The following is an 18,545-nucleotide window of genomic DNA, read 5'->3' as shown; positions in this document are numbered from 1 at the left end:
CCCTCGGTCTGTAATATTCAATATTGCTAAACTCATTTATAATGATGGCTTGGAGGGGTAGGTGACAACTGAGTTCTAACAGAAGTTTTAAGATATTTTAATCGTGTTTTACTGATTATAAAAATAATGCATATTTGTAAAATATTTAAGCATTAGAGAAATTAGAACATTTGAAATGGGTGTTTCGGGATGGAGTAAAGGTCAGAATGTCTGTTGCCATAGATTGTCTCCTGAATCAGAAGTGCTCCTTCAAATCAGCTGTGTCCAAATGTCCTGTTTCCGTATCATCTCCCCTTGACAGCAAAACCAAAATAGGATAGTTTTGTGTTATTGAGCAGGCCCTTTTTATAGCAGGATCTGGGAAAAACCAACAAGATAGCCATGGGAATTTTCACTGTTTTCTCTTTAAAATTCATCTAAATTGCAGAATATGTGTGATTCCCTAAAAGGGGAAAAAGGGTGTTGGGTTTTTTCCCAATGTCTTTCCAATCCAACAGTCATTTCCTTTGCCCAATGGTTAAGGCAAAGCAAGGTTTTGCAGAGTCTTAATGAACTCAGCCATAAGCATCCCTAAGAGCTATATTCTTGTGAGACCCTATGTTCTTATGCTCTATGAAACCTTTCAGGTTGGGAAGGAGTTAGACTCTATTAGAGAAATAGAGTTGAGCCCCAGTTGGAAATAATTTGATTGTACAGTGTCCTCATTATCAAATTTGTGGTTGTACGAGGGGTTCCTGGCTAAGTAGGGTTTGGTGGTAGCTGTGATTGGGAAGGTTGGGGAAAGTGGGGACAAAAATGAAGGCCAACTTGTCACAGATTCAGGAACAGCTAGGGGCACTATTGCCCCTAGAAAGCTTAATCTCAGCTACCATTGGCTTCTGAATGGTGCAAGAATTCTAAGAGTGTGGCGAAATCTGGGTTTGTGGCTTTCTCTATCAGTATTCACCCTAAGCACCAAAACCCACAATTCCTTATGATTCTCAAAGAAAGGAGGTAAATGGGTGAGGTGGACATTAATTAGTGCAGTTGAAAGTAAACTTTCCCTTGAGAAATCTTAGAAATAGATTATTCCTTATTTATTTGGAAAGCCTTTCTAAATCTTCATCCATAAGAAAGGACTCAAACCGGACAATGAGAGTCACCGAAAGTGTTTCTGACCCCTCTCCATGCATGCAACAAGGTCTGTGAGCTATAGGCATCATTGGACAACACTGCTTGGCACAAACCCAGGGAACCATTAGGCTCTCAACCACACTGTAATGTTTTAGTGCATTTGTGATAATACAAGGACAGGATATTCTTAGTCAATAGGTACATTGACATTAGAAATCCATTTTCCCAGTGTGCATAGCCCTGAACCTTGTTTTCTTTTGTCTATTACAAGTGTCCTTGATTTGAATGCATTTGAGAGGCAGAACAAAGCTGAAGGCCTGGGGATGGTTACTGAGGAAGGAACACGTAAGTAACTAACAAATGTGAAGGCCTCTCTCTTTCTGATTAAAATCTTAATTAACTCTTTCTGGTTAAAGCCCCTGCTCACTCCTGCTTTATCTATAAGGACTTGCTCCATTTCAGCGAAATATTTCCATCCATAGCTGTGATAAAGCCAGCATCTTGGCTGGATGTGTTCATAGAGCCAGTTTTAAAGAAAGAAAGTTTATCATAGTGTTTATGGTTTTCTTACTTTGTATTTCTCTGTTTCTCTCTTATCACCAGTCATTGTTCGTGAGCGTGGTAAGTTTGAGTTTCCTGCCTGAGTTCCTACGTGTGTGAGTCCTGAGGGATCTGATTTAATTGCCTCAGCGCAGACACATTTTAGGCTTGGTGGTTGCATGTTGAGTTTAACTGAGAAGTTTGATGCTTAATTAAGGAAGAGTCTTCCATCTGCAAAGCATGGTTATGGACTGTGAATCATTGCTGCCATTAGCCTAGTTGTTTTCCTTACTAATGCATCCTGGGGCTAAATATTTTAGCTTTTTTGGTCATTGTGTTCTGCAGCCGCCATTCCACGTTAATCGTGTTTATCCCCATTCATCCAAAGTTCCCTTTCCAAACATTTCTTTTTTTTTTATTGGTTTCACCTGTTTCTTTCTTTCTTTCTTTCTTTTTTTTTTTGTGAGGAAGATTAGCCCTGAGCTAACATCCGTTGCCAATCCTCTTTTTGCTGAGGAAGGTTGGCCCTGGGCTAACGTCTGTGCCCATCTTCCTCTACTTTGTATGGGATGCTGCCACAGCATGGCTTGACAAGCAGTGTGTCGGTCCACACCCAGGATCCGAACCTGTGAACCCCGGGCCACCAAAGCGGAGCGTGCGAACTTAACCACTACACCACCGGGCTGGCCCCCTCCTAACCTTTCTGACACAGCTCCTTTAGCATCTTTGCAGTCATTTGCATTGGAGGGTGTTCTGTGTTGAAAAGCCAAACAAATGCTCACCAGTATTCTGTGTTTTCAAGGTGAAAAAATACTCCAGAATGACGAGTTTACACGAGATCTCTTTAGATTCCTACAGTTACTTTGTGAAGGACATAACAGTGGTAAGTGGAACAGATTGATTTGTCAAGGCAAAACAACATTCAGGTGCAAAATTATGATTCATTCCAGGATGCCACATTTAATACAACCAGTTGCTAACTCCAGGACAACAGTTAATCTATTCCTCAATAAGAAATCCTATGTAAAGCGACCTTTAACTTCATGGCTAAAGTGATTTAATGCCACCGGGGGTTAAGCTGCTTCCAGAATCTTCAGATGGTGAATCTAAACACCCAGCCCTTTCTGTCAAGTCCCTCAGGGCTCATTAGGTCCAGTGTCTGGTGTCACCAGAACACCTGCAGGATGTGCCAGGACCCAAACAGGGTGTCCTTATAAGGCTTTTCACGTAGTATGTCTCTTCTGAGTTTAGCCAAGAAGGCGTGATGGGTTCCCTAGGCGTGACAGGTACCAGCACTGACCCAGCCCTGGTGTTCTCAGACTTTCAGAACTTCCTGCGGACTCAGATGGGCAATACCACCACCGTGAATGTCATCATCAGCACTGTGGACTACCTTCTGCGTCTGCAAGTGAGTGGGGATGGCCTTGGATGGTGGCACATCTCACATACACATCTAAAAGCTAAAGATGCTTACACAGGGTCAAGGAAGGCCCGAGATACAGTCAGACCCCAACAAGGAAGGTACTGTGACCTATATCCACATACTTAGGGGAAATCAAACACCTAAAAAAGTGTTTTTGAAGACTGAAATAGGAGGAGTGGTTAAATACAAAATCTTCTATTATAAAATGCTGGTTTACTTTAGTTTTGCCAGTGAAAACCTAGCCACAGTGCCCCCAGAGCTATAAAACAACCTGTGAATGAGACCAGTGTTTTCGCTAAGAGGTACAGAAAGTGGTGGGAAGAAGATGCGTTTACAAGTTCTAGTGCTGAGAAGTCACTTGGTTTAATTGTTTGAAAGAAAATCCCAATTCTATAAAGGAAATCTACACAAACATACAAAAGGATTGTCTTCTCTCTTTGCTGATTCTTCATCCTGGTTCTGCCTCTTATCAGTTTGTGACCTGGAGCCATCTATTTAATCTCCCTCTGTTCCATTTTCTTATGTATAAAATGGGTAGCACCTGTCTCATAGGCTGGTAGTAAAGATGGAGAGGTTTAACATATGTAATATGCTCAGAATAATGCCTGGCACTTATAGTGTTAGCTATTATGTTGCTGCAGTTATTATGATGATTTGAATGAATCATTATTATCTTTAATGTACATTTTCCATTGTAAATAAACTGTCCTATAGCATAGCCGCCCATGTCCAGCTGAATGCTATCTTCTCTCCTGTCTGTTCTTCCCTGAAAAAGAACTTAAAAGATGCTACAGGAGCCAGCCCGGAGGCGTAGTGGTTAAGTTTACGCACTCCGCTTCAGCAGCCCAGGGTTTGTGGGTTCAGATCCCGGGTGCAGACCTACACACTGCTTGTCAAGCCATGCTGTGGCAGCGTCCCACATACAAAATAGCGGAGGGTTGGCACAGATGTTAGCTCAGTGACAATCTTCCTCAAGCAAAAAGAGGAAGATTGGCAACAGATGTTAGCTCAGGGCCAATCTCACCAAAAAAAAAAAAAAAAAAAAAGATGCTAGGGATCAGATATCTCTGTGCTTTTTCCTAGAGTCCCAGGCTCCTGTCATGACGAAGAGGTCATAGAGATGTAGGATTCTCTTGTACCCTTCCTGAACATTGAGTTTAGCTTCACTGACTGAAGTCTGAGAAATACTAAACTCCGCTTGTTTGTTCTTAGGAATCAATCAGTGATTTCTACTGGTATTATTCAGGGAAGGACATCATTGATGAATCTGGACAGCACAATTTTTCCAAAGCTCTGGCGGTCACGAAGCAGATTTTCAATTCTCTTACAGAATACATCCAGGTGTGTGTCACACAGTGCATGCTTTAAAACAAAGAACATTCTTAACATTTCCATATTCTGTATTCCCTACAGTATTTCTTTATCTATAAATAAGACAATTTTTCTTTATATTTCTTTATCTATATTAGACAATATTTATTTTTTATTATTTTTATTATTTAGTTTATTATTATTTATATATTATATAAATAATTTTATAAATAAATTAAATATATTTTATTATATTTATTAATATTTTTTATTATTTATTATTTATTTCTTTATTGGTTCTTTATTAATAAGAACGATATTTCTTTATCTGTAAATAAGAACCAACAGTACCTACACTCTGTAAGAAGCTATAGTTTATTGTCCTCCACTGTGACCTGTTCATAGCATTGTCACACTTTATTTGCATTTATCTAGTTACATTTTGCTTTCCCTCCTAGATCGAAAACTTTTTGCGGACAGAAAATTTCTTATTCAATTTAAAAGTCTTCATTTCTAGCACAAGGTCTGGCTCATCACAGGTGTTCAGTGAGGGTGGAGAGTAGAGTGGAGAAATGATTGATAGAATGAAGGAAGAAAGGTATTAATGATTTTATCTTGAGTCTTGAGATTAAACCCAGAATTAGTGAGATCGTGCTAATTTGTCAGAAATTAACTCTATGGAAAAATGTAACTTCAGAAGCACATGAACTATGTGCCATGGCAGTCAAATCTACAAGTGAATTTCAGGTTGAATGTCTAGATCTTGCAGCATTCTTTCTCTGCTCACACCATTCTCTGTTCATTGCCTACAGAGGTCTAGCGCCTGTGAAAAGGAGTAGAGGATGTACTCACTCATCATTTGCTGTAAAATCAGTAGCCATATCACAGTCCTCTGTGGCGGAATATAAGATTTTTTAAGATCCATATGGTGAGCCAACCAGCACACTCAGATCATATTTGCTTATTAAAATAAACACAAAACTAAGGCTATCAACTTGAAAAGGAAGGTTTTGAGGGAGAGATTGATCCTTGTCACAAAAGGATTATAAGAACACCGAGAGTTAAACCTAGGAACAGGTGTCTGATCTGAAGTTTCACGGAATGTGAAATACCCGTGAAGATCGTGGAAGAGATTTGACAAGCATCTGGTTTGCTCTCTGCAGAACCCATCCTAATCTGCAGAATTTCCCATGGAGCACTTAACCCAAAAATAAAGGAGAAGCTTATTTTTGGTGAATGTGAGTTTCCTTCAACAACTGGTCTTGTTCCAAAAAGGATCTAGAGGCTTCTAGAGATCAGACACCAAATGTACGTGAATAGTGATTTCTAAATAAGCTTATATGGTTTAGGGATGCAGGCAATATTTCATCTGCTCACCTCTTCCCTGGAAATTCTGCCAAGGCTTTTCTAGACCTTGAGATAGTATCCGTGTTCTTTTTGGAAATTTCTTCTTGAAGAGTGATTTGGCGATTGATTAAAGGGTAGAAAAAAACTATAAAGAAGAGTGAAGGATAAGAAACAGTTCAATAATGATCTTCAAAAATGGGAAAGGTTATTAACATGGAAAATACAACCTGGTAATTAAGTCATCCCCCTATATTTGGCTTTCAGAAAAGATGATGAGAGATGGTATTATACCTGAAGTTTAGGTTAATGATAAGAAAATCCTAAAAGTAACTGCACACTAGGAGTATTATTGAGATTTTTTTACTTGATTATATAGCCATGTGTTCATAGCATTTTATGTATAGCTTTGCCTGAAAACAATAGGTGGGCTAGGGCCTGATTTTCAAAGTGTGCTCCATGGAACTCTTGAGTTCCTCAGAACCCCTCTTAGGCCGAGGTGTGGGGGAGAGCAGGCAGGAGTACCCTTCAGTTCTGTTTTAACCAGAGCATTTCATTCTTTTAAATAATATTATTCAAGATAACTTTAAGATTTTATTTGAAGAATGCATTCTGAGGCTAAAAGGAAATCTCTGAAAACCAGACTTTGAAATTCCTAGTGGTTTTTCCCAGACATAGGATCATATGATCAGGGGCGGGGAAAAAAAAAGTAATATCCTGGGAAAATATTGAGCACAAAATATGTGCCTTTTGGAAGGAGCTATCTATTCCTCTAAGTTGGTGTCAAACGCCCATATGAGGGCAAGTTTCAGAGCAGCTCATGATGTTTAAGTGAACTAGGATGTCTTCCTCTCCGTAGGGCCCTTGCATTGGAAACCAGCAGAGCCTGGCTCACAGTAGGCTGTGGGACGCGGTGGTCGGCTTCCTCCATGTATTTGCTAACATGCAGATGAAACTCTCTCAGGTACTGTGGCCCGTTCCCCAATGTGTTGTTGGTGTGAAATGCTAAGTCAATCCCCACCCTTGGTATTCCCGTTTTGGATGTGGCTGCTTGATCAAATGGCTGGAAAAGTCATGCAGACTAGGTCTCATTTTTAAAACTGAAAGTCTAAATGGGAGACAGGAATGAATGCTTCCGGGGCGGGATGGGGTCCCAGACAGGCTTTTGCATGGACGCAGCTTCCTTCCTTGTGTCCCACCAACCTACCCTTTTCATCATTGCTCAACACTGCTTTTTGTGGTGCTAATCCTTTTTGCTTCCTTGTCACTGTTTTTTCACTTTATAACCATCTACCAACACTGTCTGATCTGTCAAATGTCTGCATGTCTCTGTAATTCACATATCTCTTCTCTCTCACCTTTGCTTCCCCCTCTCCCTGTCTCTGCCTTTCCTTCTCACTCCCCATCTCTCTGGCAAGATGAATCAGAATCCCTCAGAGCATTTATCATGAACAAATAAATGTAGTGTATGTAGTAGTCGATCACCTCTCTCCATGGCAACACATGAGGGAGAACTTCAGGATGTGTTTCAGGCTGATTAGAGTAACATTTGCAGCATTAATTTAAATAATGTGAATCTAAAATTTTCAGGGCTGTTGCATCCGCCTCCTCTCTTCTGGAATGTGCTATTCACCCCTTTCATTTTTCCCCTTTTGACTCTGGCCTTATGGGAGGAGAGAGTTCTTGGGAGGGCTGCTAATTCGGTGGTAATACATCCACTTCTATGTCAGCCCAGCCAGGGCAATGCGGTCAAGAGGCTCCAGACATGAGAGCCTGGCCCTGCCACCTCCTCACTGGTGACTTTCAGGAAGTCACTTCCCCTTTCAGTTTTTTGATTTATCATCTATAAAACATTGGGAATTAGACTAGATGATCTCTGAGGTCTCTCTCAGCTCTAGTATTCCATACTTCTATTTTGTGTGTGGCTACGACACATACCAAAGGTAGGGGAAAATCCCTCTGAAATTTCAAAGGCTAGACAAAGAATTGTCTTTGTGAAAGAGTCTGTAAAAGAAGTGTGTCCCAGAATGCATTTTTCAGTCTTACCCTCAGATTGCCCACCTCAGATCTTCCAAGGATTTTTTCCTTCTGTAACACAGGGCATAAAGCACAGAGCTAACTGGGCAATGCCTTGTCTGCAATGCTGAAATTAAAACCAAACAGACTAGTATCAAAACCATCCGGAGGAATTGCTTCAATTATGTAACATTTTAAGGGACCAGTGGCACCCAGATCACCACCAACTAGAATGAGGAGAACCTAAATTAATCCAGGAAGAAAGGAGAACCCATTTGATGACTATAACCTGAGCTTTAATTGGATTGCAGTAGTATTCCCCAAAAGCTCGCTGGTGATTCTCCAGTATAAAAAACGACAACATAAACTACTAGAGATACCTAACAGCTCTTTGGTGGATTGGGTTGTTCAGTAGTTTTGGACAACAAGTGGTATATCTGCCACACTATACTAATAAAAGGAAAGCTGTAAAGTAGCTCTGTGGATGAGTCCTGCTATAGTGAGCCTCCCGATGCTACAGTGGATGATGAGACATCTGCATTCACAATGAAAAGGGAACTCATTCCTGAGATTGACACAGCCGTCACCTAACCTTCCCAGAGCAGGCTCTTCTCGCTCACTTCCCTGTACTTTGCTGAGGGATCAGATAGCTCAGGGGTATCTCCTGTTTCTGTTCTAGGATTCCAGTCAGATCGAGCTGCTGAAGGAACTCTTGGATCTCCTTCAGGACATGGTGGTGATGCTTCTGTCCCTCCTGGAAGGTTGGGCTGTTTGGTATAACTAGGCATTCACACAATTGTAATTGGTCCAAGCACTAACCATACTAATCACGCAGATTATCCTTCTGGCAGGTCATTGATTCCATATGACATTGGTTAGAAAGCCAAATTTTCAGAAACAAAAAAAATGAGTGAGGGGCACATGGTCTGATGGACAAAGTCTGAAACCAACTCATTTTATATCAATAGGAAAGCCAGAATGAACTGGGGAAAATCTCCAAGCTTTGCTCTTCCCTATCCTCTCCCTTTCCCCATTGCTTTTCAATACATCTGGCTGCCAGTGTGTATGCCAGCCATCTAGTTGGGCACCCTCCTAGGTCTAAGGGGATAAGAGGGGCACCACTTATCCCTATGTGTCCCCAATACTCTGATCATGAAACCACTTCCCAGGCCCCAGGCCAGATAAAAGGCACTGATGTGGCTATCTCCTTCTTCCCTTTGTTTCTTCCCCCTTGGCTCCTAGTGGTGTAGTCTTTATGGCTTGCTGCTCCCTCCTACCCATTTCCAAATCATCACGGTCAGAAAAGAGCTGACTGATTTGGCACATAAGTCTTCTGAAAATAGCTACCTGACCAGTTACGTGATGGCTTGGGTTTATTTATATATTTGTATGTCTTTTTGAACCTGCCTCACAGGGAATGTGGTAAATGGAACTATTGGCAAGCAGATGGTTGACACACTGGTAGAGTCATCTACCAATGTAGAAATGATCTTGAAATTCTTTGACATGTTCTTGAAACTTAAAGACTTAACCAGCTCAGACACCTTCAAAGAATATGACCCAGATGGTAAAGGGATTATCTCCAAAAAAGAATTCCAGAAGGCCATGGAAGGGCAAAAACAATACACACAGTCGGAGATTGACTTTCTCCTTTCATGTGCAGAAGCTGATGAGAATGACATGTTTAATTACATTGATTTTGTAAACCGGTTCCATGAACCAGCCAAGGACATAGGGTTTAATGTGGCAGTGTTATTGACAAATCTCTCTGAACATATGCCAAATGATTCTCGCCTTAAGTGTCTGTTGGACCCAGCAGAAAGTGTGCTGAATTACTTTGAACCATACCTAGGACGCATTGAGATTATGGGTGGAGCCAAGAAAATTGAGCGTGTTTATTTTGAGATCAGTGAATCCAGTCGAACTCAATGGGAGAAGCCCCAAGTGAAGGAATCTAAGCGACAGTTCATCTTTGATGTTGTCAATGAAGGTGGAGAGCAAGAAAAAATGGAACTGTTTGTGAACTTCTGTGAGGATACCATCTTTGAAATGCAGTTAGCATCACAGATCTCTGAGTCTGACTCAGCTGAGAGGCCAGAAGAGGAGGAAGGAGAAGATGAAGATTCTTCATACATGTTAGAAATTGAGGGTGAAGAGGAGGATGACAAGTCTTTTGAGTCTGTCTCTGCATTTGCCATGGCGTGTGCCTCAGTGAGGAGAAATGTTGCCAACTTTCTGAAGAGGGCAACCTTGAAGAACCTCAAGAAGCAGTACAGGAAGGTGAAAAAGATGACTGTGAAGGAACTGGTGAAAGTATTCTTCTCTTTCTTCTGGATGTTGTTCGTGGGGCTAGTCCAGTTGTTCTTCACCATATTAGGAGGAATCTTTCAGATCCTCTGGAACACAGTGTTTGGAGGGGGCCTGGTAGAAGGGGCAAAGAACATCAGAGTGACCAAGATCCTGGGTGACATGCCTGACCCAACCCAATTTGGTATCCATGACGATGCTATGGAGGCTGAGAGGGCAGAAGTGACTGAGCCAGGTATCGCAACTGAACTAGTATACTTCGTAAAGGGTGAGAAGGGAGATGCGGATATTATGTCAGATCTATTTGGATTCCACCCAAAGAAAGAAGGTGGTTTAAAGCATGGGCCCGAAGTAGGTTTGGGTGACCTCTCTGAGATTATTGGCAAGGATGAACCCCCTACGCTAGAGAGTACTGTACAGAAGAAAAGGAAAGCACAGGTAAGCATAATTTGTTTCTATCATCTTTCTTTATCCCCAGGAAAAGACTTGCCACTATATCTTGCAATCAGTATGGACACCAATTCCCTAGGAGCCAACGTTGTATTAGACACCAGCTCTTCTATGATTACTCTGATCTTATAATTCCAGCTCTGCCATGTCGGGGGAGATGGAGACAGATAGCTGTCTCAGTGTGTAATTGCTGCATAGTCTTTCAGTTGACATTGTAGAGTTCAAACATGATAGTCTGTGACCCTCACCTTGCCTTCCACACAAAAAAGAAGGCTAGTTCTCATGGTACACAGGTTCATTCAGTGAACTGAAAGCATAGAAAACCAGGTATAGCATAACAGGAGAACTTTCTTGTGAGACAATACTTCTGCAGTGTCCCAAAAGATCCAGATGATATCATATGATTTTGTAAGTGCCCCAGTGAGTTTTATCATGCTTGGGACGTTTTTATTCTTGTGGCACCCACTATCCAATTTGGACTTCAAGTCAGTCTACTAGATTAAGTGAATAAAATTAACAGTAATTTAGAGCCCGTTGGCCTTGGAAAGTTCTGAGTGTTGCCCTCTGTTGCAGCATCCAACTCACAGCGTCGTTCTAGCATTAAAGAGAGTATGGAGAGAAATGTGAAGAGATTAGAGCCCACGGACAACTTTTATTTCTTCATTCCATTGATAGTTATTGAATAGTTAATATGCATTTGTCACTATTTTAGGCTCTAGGAATACAGTGATGAATGAGAAATGCATTGTCCCTAAAATTTAGTGGAAAAGATAGACATTGAACAAATCAGTAGAGGCATGAAAAATGTTAAGAAGGAGGAATGCCAGGTGCTATGGAAATGTGTAGGAGAGAAACCTCACCTGGTTTGGAGAGTCAGAGGAGGAAGCATCAGAATTGTAGGCATTGTTCAAGTATTACAGTATTAATTTATTTACTCTGTTTTGCTCCCTGGTGTAGCCCAGGGCCTAGAACAGAATTTCATACATAATAGGGTTGCCATATACCAGGCTGTGTTCCTAGGATATGGGAATACATTGGTTAACAAGAGAGACAACATTTTTGCTTTAATAGAGCTTAACTTCTAATGGAAGAAGACAACAAAGAAATAAAATCATTGCTATTTGTGACACATGCTACAATAAATGAACAAGGTCATGTGTTACAGAGTGAATGTGGGCCCTACTAAAACTAGGATGGTCAAGGAGACTTCTGAAAAGGTGTCACCAGAACCAAGTCCTGAGGGTTGGCAGGCCTGTGAGAAGCCAGGACAGTCGTACTCCAGGTGGAGGGTATGGCTAGTGCAAAGGTCCTGGTGCAGGGAAGGATTTGGAATATGCCAGGAAAAGGAAGGAGGTTTGGGTGTAAGAAACGAGTCAAGTGGTGCAAGACGAAGATGGAGAAAAAGGCTATAATCATGGAGGCCTTGTAACAAGTCTTTGGTAAGGAGTTTGAATTTTATTCTAAGTACAGTGGTCATCAGAGGGACTAGGGTTGCAGTAAGAGAATTGAAGACAAGGCAGGAATCCTGTCTTATGGAAGTGGGTTCTGGATTGGACCTGGTATGATCTTTGTCCTGTCTCTCCCTGACCCCATGGAGTAGTAGGACCACTGCCACAGGGCTCTGACAATATCCTAGCACAAGTTTTCTCTTTGAGTTGAATAATAACAAGGCAATTGACTTTTCAAGTTTTAAATCTTCGTCTTGGTATTTCTCCAGAGTGGCTTCATATATAGCAGGACACTTATGTGCTGTGATCCTGAGAAAAGCAGAAGCATGAAGAAAGAAAGCCACTGGGACATGTGACCAAGGAGATGAAAGTGGCCAATATGGCTCATCACCATGAACTCATTTGTTTGAGGAAACCTTGACTGATTGTTATTTTTGTCTAGGCAGCAGAGATGAAAGCACCACATGAAACGGAGGGAAAAGTAGAGCCTGAGAAGGCAGAGTAAGTTCTTGGTAGCATCCACTACTCTTAATTGCTATGGTAGATAATTCTAGATAGCATCTACTTGACAGCATCTATGATTCTATTGCTCTGGTAAATAGAAAACTTGATTTCTGTTAATACAAGATAAATATTGTGCAAGTTCTGGATACATTTCTTTTTCCTCTAGCTATACAATAAACACATTCTAATAATCCTGTTAACTTTATAATCCAGATAGTAGATCAGAGTTTCACCGTCTGGCCCAACAAATTATCAAACACTCACACTTAGCATCTTCATATGATGTTGATGATGATGATATCTAGTAGTTATTGAATACCTTTTACATGCCACACTCTGTGCTAAGCCCTTTTATACAATATCTCATTTAATTCTTACCACAAGCTTAGAAGAATATGTACTATTGCTAATTCCCGTGAAGGCTTAAAAAATAAAGGACAATTTTTCTCAAGGGAAAAAAAGTTGTTAAGCCTAATTTCAGAAGAAGACTACAAACTTATGTATAACTGTACAGCTATGACCATGTCTCATCAAAGTGGGCACCACTTGTTAATACAAAGTTGACATCCTGGCACTGTGGGATGATGAAAACCTGAGGTTCCCACCCTCAGGGAATAATTATGTCTCCCTCCCCTCTCAGCCCAGATTTCTCTATAGTTTAGTCTCCGTCTCTGGGCCAGGCCTCCCTCTGCCCCTGTGCTGAGTGGGTTTCTCTTCCTGCAGCACGGAAGATGGAGAAAAGGAGGATACAGCCAAAGAAGAGCAAGCCGAGGCCCTGTGGGCAGAAGCTACAAAGAAGAAGAAGCGGCGATGTGGCCAGAAAGTTGAGAAGCCTGAGGCCTTCATGGCCAATTTCTTTAAAGGGCTGGAAATCTATCAGACCAAGTTACTGGTAAGCACTCTGGCCCTGGCCCGTCCAGGTGCAGCTTTGGCCCGGGCAGACCTCAGAGAAGTGGCCCCATTGATTTTGTTTCAGCATTTGGTTAGTTATGCATCCTTATCTTTCTCATTCCTTCTCTTTTCCTCTTCCTCTTTATCTGCCTGTCCCTTTTGTGTTGGAGGAAAAGAAAAAGGGGATAACCTAGAAAAAGCCAAGCACTCCAGCTCCTCTGCCCAGCAGTGGGAGCCCTCTCTGACCTGTGCTCTCTCTAGGAGAGTGGGAACACCTCTTTCTAGCTGGTCCTTCATGTGTGTTATGTGGGGACTTAGCCGATCCTGTCCAAAAGTTCAGAAGTAGTTTGATCATTTGGGATGCAGAAAGAATAATGACTTGTTAGGTTAGGTTCTCACATAGTTGTGAAAAGCTTTACTATTCTACATACAATCAGCCCTCGGCACAGCTTGTAGTATTCTTTCTCTGACAAATTGTCCACTGAGGTACAGCTGCTGATGGCCAGGACACCACCTTCCCCAGGACCATTGGTGAGAGCGCCCTCCACAGAGAGACTGAAAGCTCTCCCCAAGCAGCTACCATTCTAGTCCTCAAGAGGGGAGAGGCAGAGGCTCTGGGGCTGTGACTTACAAAGGGACAAGGACTCTAGGCCACAGTCTGGCTGCATCCAGAGTGCGAGCTGCAGAGGGCTTTTGTGGGCCTAGGTCACTCATAATTTTCGAATAGACTACTTCCTGAGTGAAGTGCTCATGAACACACACATACACACACACACACACACACACGCATCTTCATAGCAGGATTTCAGTCCTCTGCTGATGGCATGTTTAGGCATTTGATTCCCTGAGAGATAAACCAGAGCAGAGTTCCTTTGAGTATCATTCTAAGCAATTTTTTTTAAATCAACATTTCTGGTTCCCCACAAAGAAGTCGTAAGAAGGCCAGGATTGTCCTAGAAGAGTAGTTACCAAAGAGTAGGACTAGTCTTGTGCAAACTTCAACCAGAAAAGACCTTCTGTGTGAGACAGGGACAGTCCCTTTCCCTTCCAAAGCTCTTCTACTTCTGCCTGTCGTTTTCTTTTCAGCATTACCTGGCCAGGAATTTCTACAACCTGAGGTTCCTTGCTCTGTTTGTAGCCTTCGCTATCAACTTCATCCTGCTCTTTTACAAGGTGATACTTCATTCAGGGGCTAATTGCTAAATATACTATATACTGAAAAAAAGCAAAGGTAATAGAAGTTATGCTCTTAATTAGAGCAAAAATTCTAATATCTAAGGAAATTTCTAAGACATTGGCTTCTAAATATGATACTGTCTTTGACAATGGGAAGAAGGAGAGACTGCTTGCAAGGGAAGCCAGTTAGGGCGCTGTTTCCATAGTTCAGACTTGTTCTAGTCATTACTTACTTAATTCTTCAGGTATTTGTTGGGCATCTACTCTGTGCTAGACCCTATATTAGGAACTATGAGGTATTTCAAATTGAATAATAAATACAGTTCTTAACTTGAGGAATAAAGTAACAGAGAGCCATTATAGTTGGCTCATATGTTAGAACCATCATGAAGGAAGAATTCACAGGAGTTGGTTTCTGGATATGGGAAAAGAAGGACTAACCAAGACAAATGAAGGTTTTGAACATTGGTAAGTGGGTCTTGTACACTGTAGGCACATAAAAAGTGTTAGTGGAATGAATTAATGAATGATAGGTCCTGGATCCTTGACAAAGTCCTTAGCTGGCTATTCTATCCCTTGTCTCTCTCCCTTCGTATTTAAAACCACCAATCTAATTTTTATAAAACATTTTTTTATCCACATCAACTTTCTGCTTGACAAACTAATGGCTTTCTATTACCCATAGTGGAAAACTGGAAGCCTACAGTGGGTGTGGCCAAGCTTGGTTTTAAACATATTGAGGTGGAGGTGACTGCAGGCAGCCATCCAGGCGGGGATAGTCAGCAGGCAGTTGGAGCTGCGGGATAAAAGCCTCAAAGGTGTAGACCTGGGAGTCGTCTGTGTGAGGATGGCAGTTGAAACCATGAATGTTAATGACATCTCAGAAAGAATGGAAAATGTTGAGTGTGTGTGTGCATGCATGCACTGTGTGTGTGCGTGCACTTGTGCATGTGCGTGTTTGTGTCTTGGCCTCCTCCCAGGCCACAGCATTTCAGAGGTTACCTCCTGCAGCATAGGGATTATAGAATATGCAGTAAAACTTCCCTCATTTTAATTTTTTGTCTTTTTTTTTCAAGAGATAGGTTTTGTCTCTTGAAACTTTTGCAATTATTAGAGATACTGAGGATTCCTGAGAATAAGTTACCCAGAAACTTCATTCACTCAGCAAGTAATGCCAAGTCACAGCTACTTCCACAGCATATGCTAGCAATATAAAATATGTGGGGAGAGCCTAGTGGCAGAGGCTCTTTCTGATGTTTATAAGAGAGTATGTGTCTTGGGCCAGGTCACTGAAGAACCTTTAGAAGAAGAGACAGAGGACGTTGCGAACCTGTGGAATTCCTTTAATGATGAGGAAGAAGAAGAAGCGATGGTGTTCTTTGTCCTGCAGGAGAGCACTGGGTATATGGCACCAACGTTGCGGGCTCTGGCCATTATCCACACCATCATCTCTTTAGTCTGCGTGGTGGGCTATTATTGCCTGAAGGTGAGTTGCTGGGCACTCTGAATCTAATTTGATTCTTCGAGGAAGTAACATCATTTCTGAACCCAGCCAGCCCTTTGTTCACTAAGACTTTGCTAATAGACTGAGGGTCATGGAACAGCAACATGGGCATCACCTGAGAGCTAATTGGACCTGCAGAATCTTGGGCCCCACCCCAGGCCTTTTTTTTTTTTTTTGTGAGGAAGATCAGCCCTGAGCTAACATCCATGCCAATCCTCCTCTTTTTGCTGAGGAAGACCAGCCCTGAGCTAGCATCTATTACCAATCCTCCTCCTTTTTTTCCCCCCATTTTCTCCCCAAGGCCCCAGTAGATAGTTGTATATCATAGTTGCACATCCTTCTAGTTGCTGTATGTGGGACGCTGCCTCAGCATGGCCGGACAAGTGGTGCATCGGTGCACACCCGGGGTCCGAACCCAGGCCACCAGTAGCGGAGTGCGTGCATTTAACCACTAAGCCATGGGGCCGGCCCCCACCCCAGGTCTTTTAAATCAGAATCTACAATTTAACATGATCCCCAGGTGATCTGCATTCATACTCTACTTGGAGAAGCCTTGCTGTAGGGGTCCCATTTCAGGCGCCTCTTGTTGAATTTCATAAAATTAGAATCATCAGGCTAAGTGACACGTGCAGGTAGTATTGAGAGCTTCTTCTAATCTTTTCATTTATGTTGGAATTTTTATAAAAATGCTTTTCACCTTTCAAAAATTATTAGGCTTTAACTATTCGAGTTATCAGAAGAAAACTTACTGATGAGTTGCTGTTTAAGTTATCTATCGCTGCAAAACAAATCACCCCAAAACTTAGTGACTTAAAATGACAACCATTTTCCCTCTCCAATTCTGTGGACTGACTGGGCACATTTGAGCAGTTCCTCTGCTCCATGTAAAGGCAGCTGCATCAGCAAACATCTGGGAGCTCAGCTGGGATAGACTGTCCAAGATGGCATACACTTATGCCTAGCATGTTGGCAAAGGAATGGTTGGAAGGCCAGGCCATGTAGTCTCGGGGCATCTCCCTTTCCATGTGGCCTCTCTGCATTCTCTCTCCATCAGGGTACTTGGACTTCTTGCACATGGCTTCTTGCACATGGGGTGTCCAAAAAGAGCACAAAAGTGAAAGCAGCTAGCCCTTCTTAAGGCTTAGGCCCAGAACTGGCACAGTGTCATTTCTAATGCATTCTCTTGGTTAAAGCAAGTCATAGGGTCAGCCCAGATTCATTGTTGCACAAGGGGTGAGGGAGGCTACACAGGGCATGAACACCAGGAGGCCTGGTTTATTGGGGCCATCTTCAGACACTGCTACAGTTACATCAATCTTCAGTCATTCTATTTTTGGTGTTCTAAGTCCCATTCTGTTTCTACTATACCACATTTTTTTTTCTCATTACATTTTTTCTTACTTCTCTTTAGTAGGAAGTCTCCTTGGCTGTACAGCAAGCCGTCTTCTCCCTGGGAAAAGACCAGGAAATATATTCCTATCCGTGTTTCCCTCACTTCCCACAGTGAACTGTAGTAGTATGAAGGAAGTCCAGCTACCCTGCTGGAGAGATCGTGTGCCCTAAACCACACTGAGGACTCCATTGTAACAATGAAAGCACCAATTCTAGGCTGCCTGGGTTGGACTCACAGCTCTGCCACTTAACCTCACCATTCCTCTATTTCCTCATCTGTAAAAATGAGTGTTATATTAATAACTCCAATCCCTTAAGGTTGCTGGGAAGATTAAATGAATTAGTATGTGTAAAAGTACTCAAAACACCAGAGGTAGTAAACACTATAGAGTGTTAGCTCCTATTCCTTAGTTCACCACCCTAGAGTTCAGCTTGTTGGATGGGGTATAGATATACTGATGTCCCAGAGAACACAAAAGAGAAACACTATCTAGGGAATAAAAATGCACAAGTCCCACTTACAAGGGTATGCAAACTCCTAGAAGATTGAAGGGGAATGCTTCGAATCCCAGAAATCAGTACTGCTCTAAAACTTGATATTATTATTGTTATTCAGATTCATTTCGAAATACAGTAGCCAGAGTAGCTTTGTCCTTGCTTCCCCTCCCACGTCATCCATTAACCAACAGCAGTCACGGATTCCTCACCATGTGCAAGGCCTATTATTAGCCTTTGGCACCTTCCTACTGTTGGTCTTCTATTTCCTCAGTGCTGTTTTGTTGTTTTAAAGAAAAAAAGAGCAAGAGGTAACTCTATGCAAATCATTATCTAAATTTTGTCTTGGAAATAAAGGAGAAGTGTGGGGCATATGGAGATCATGAGCTTTGAGAAAGAGTTATTGGAAGAAACAGCTTGGAGACCAAGGTCTCAAGGATGTTGCCCAGTACCCACTGGCTTCCCAGCTGAATGAGAAGCCCTGGCTCTGTCTGAATTAAGCTTTTCTGGCTATTCTGACTTCTCATTTCCTGGGATTTCAGTCATATCCTCTGACCTGACTAACTCTGTCCTGTATGTGAAGTGTGCATGTCCGGTGATGGTTTGGGCGAGTGGATTATTTTCCCATCCT

The 18,545-nt window shown here is 42.0% G+C and overlaps 1 protein-coding gene across 1 annotated transcript in view; it reads left to right on the top strand.

Annotated features, from left to right (window-relative positions):
* RYR3 (ryanodine receptor 3) overlaps positions 1-18,545 on the top strand; it is a 269,878-nt gene that overhangs the window by 234,302 nt on the left and 17,031 nt on the right. Inside the window, 11 exon segments of the mRNA XM_087429068.1 lie at positions 1,385-1,458; positions 1,717-1,734; positions 2,456-2,536; positions 2,973-3,061; positions 4,289-4,417; positions 6,591-6,695; positions 8,427-8,508; positions 9,162-10,492; positions 12,395-12,453; positions 13,180-13,348; positions 15,809-16,009. Coding sequence (XP_087285194.1) covers positions 1,385-1,458; positions 1,717-1,734; positions 2,456-2,536; positions 2,973-3,061; positions 4,289-4,417; positions 6,591-6,695; positions 8,427-8,508; positions 9,162-10,492; positions 12,395-12,453; positions 13,180-13,348; positions 15,809-16,009 — 2,338 coding nt within the window.

Source organism: Ceratotherium simum, chromosome 3 (genome assembly GCF_057802395.1).
Source record: "Ceratotherium simum simum isolate JZ-2026a chromosome 3, ASM5780239v1, whole genome shotgun sequence".
In the NCBI taxonomy this organism is placed as follows: Eukaryota; Metazoa; Chordata; class Mammalia; order Perissodactyla; family Rhinocerotidae; genus Ceratotherium; species Ceratotherium simum.
Note: the sequence above shows the minus strand (reverse complement) of the source record. Positions and strands in the feature narration are given on the sequence as shown.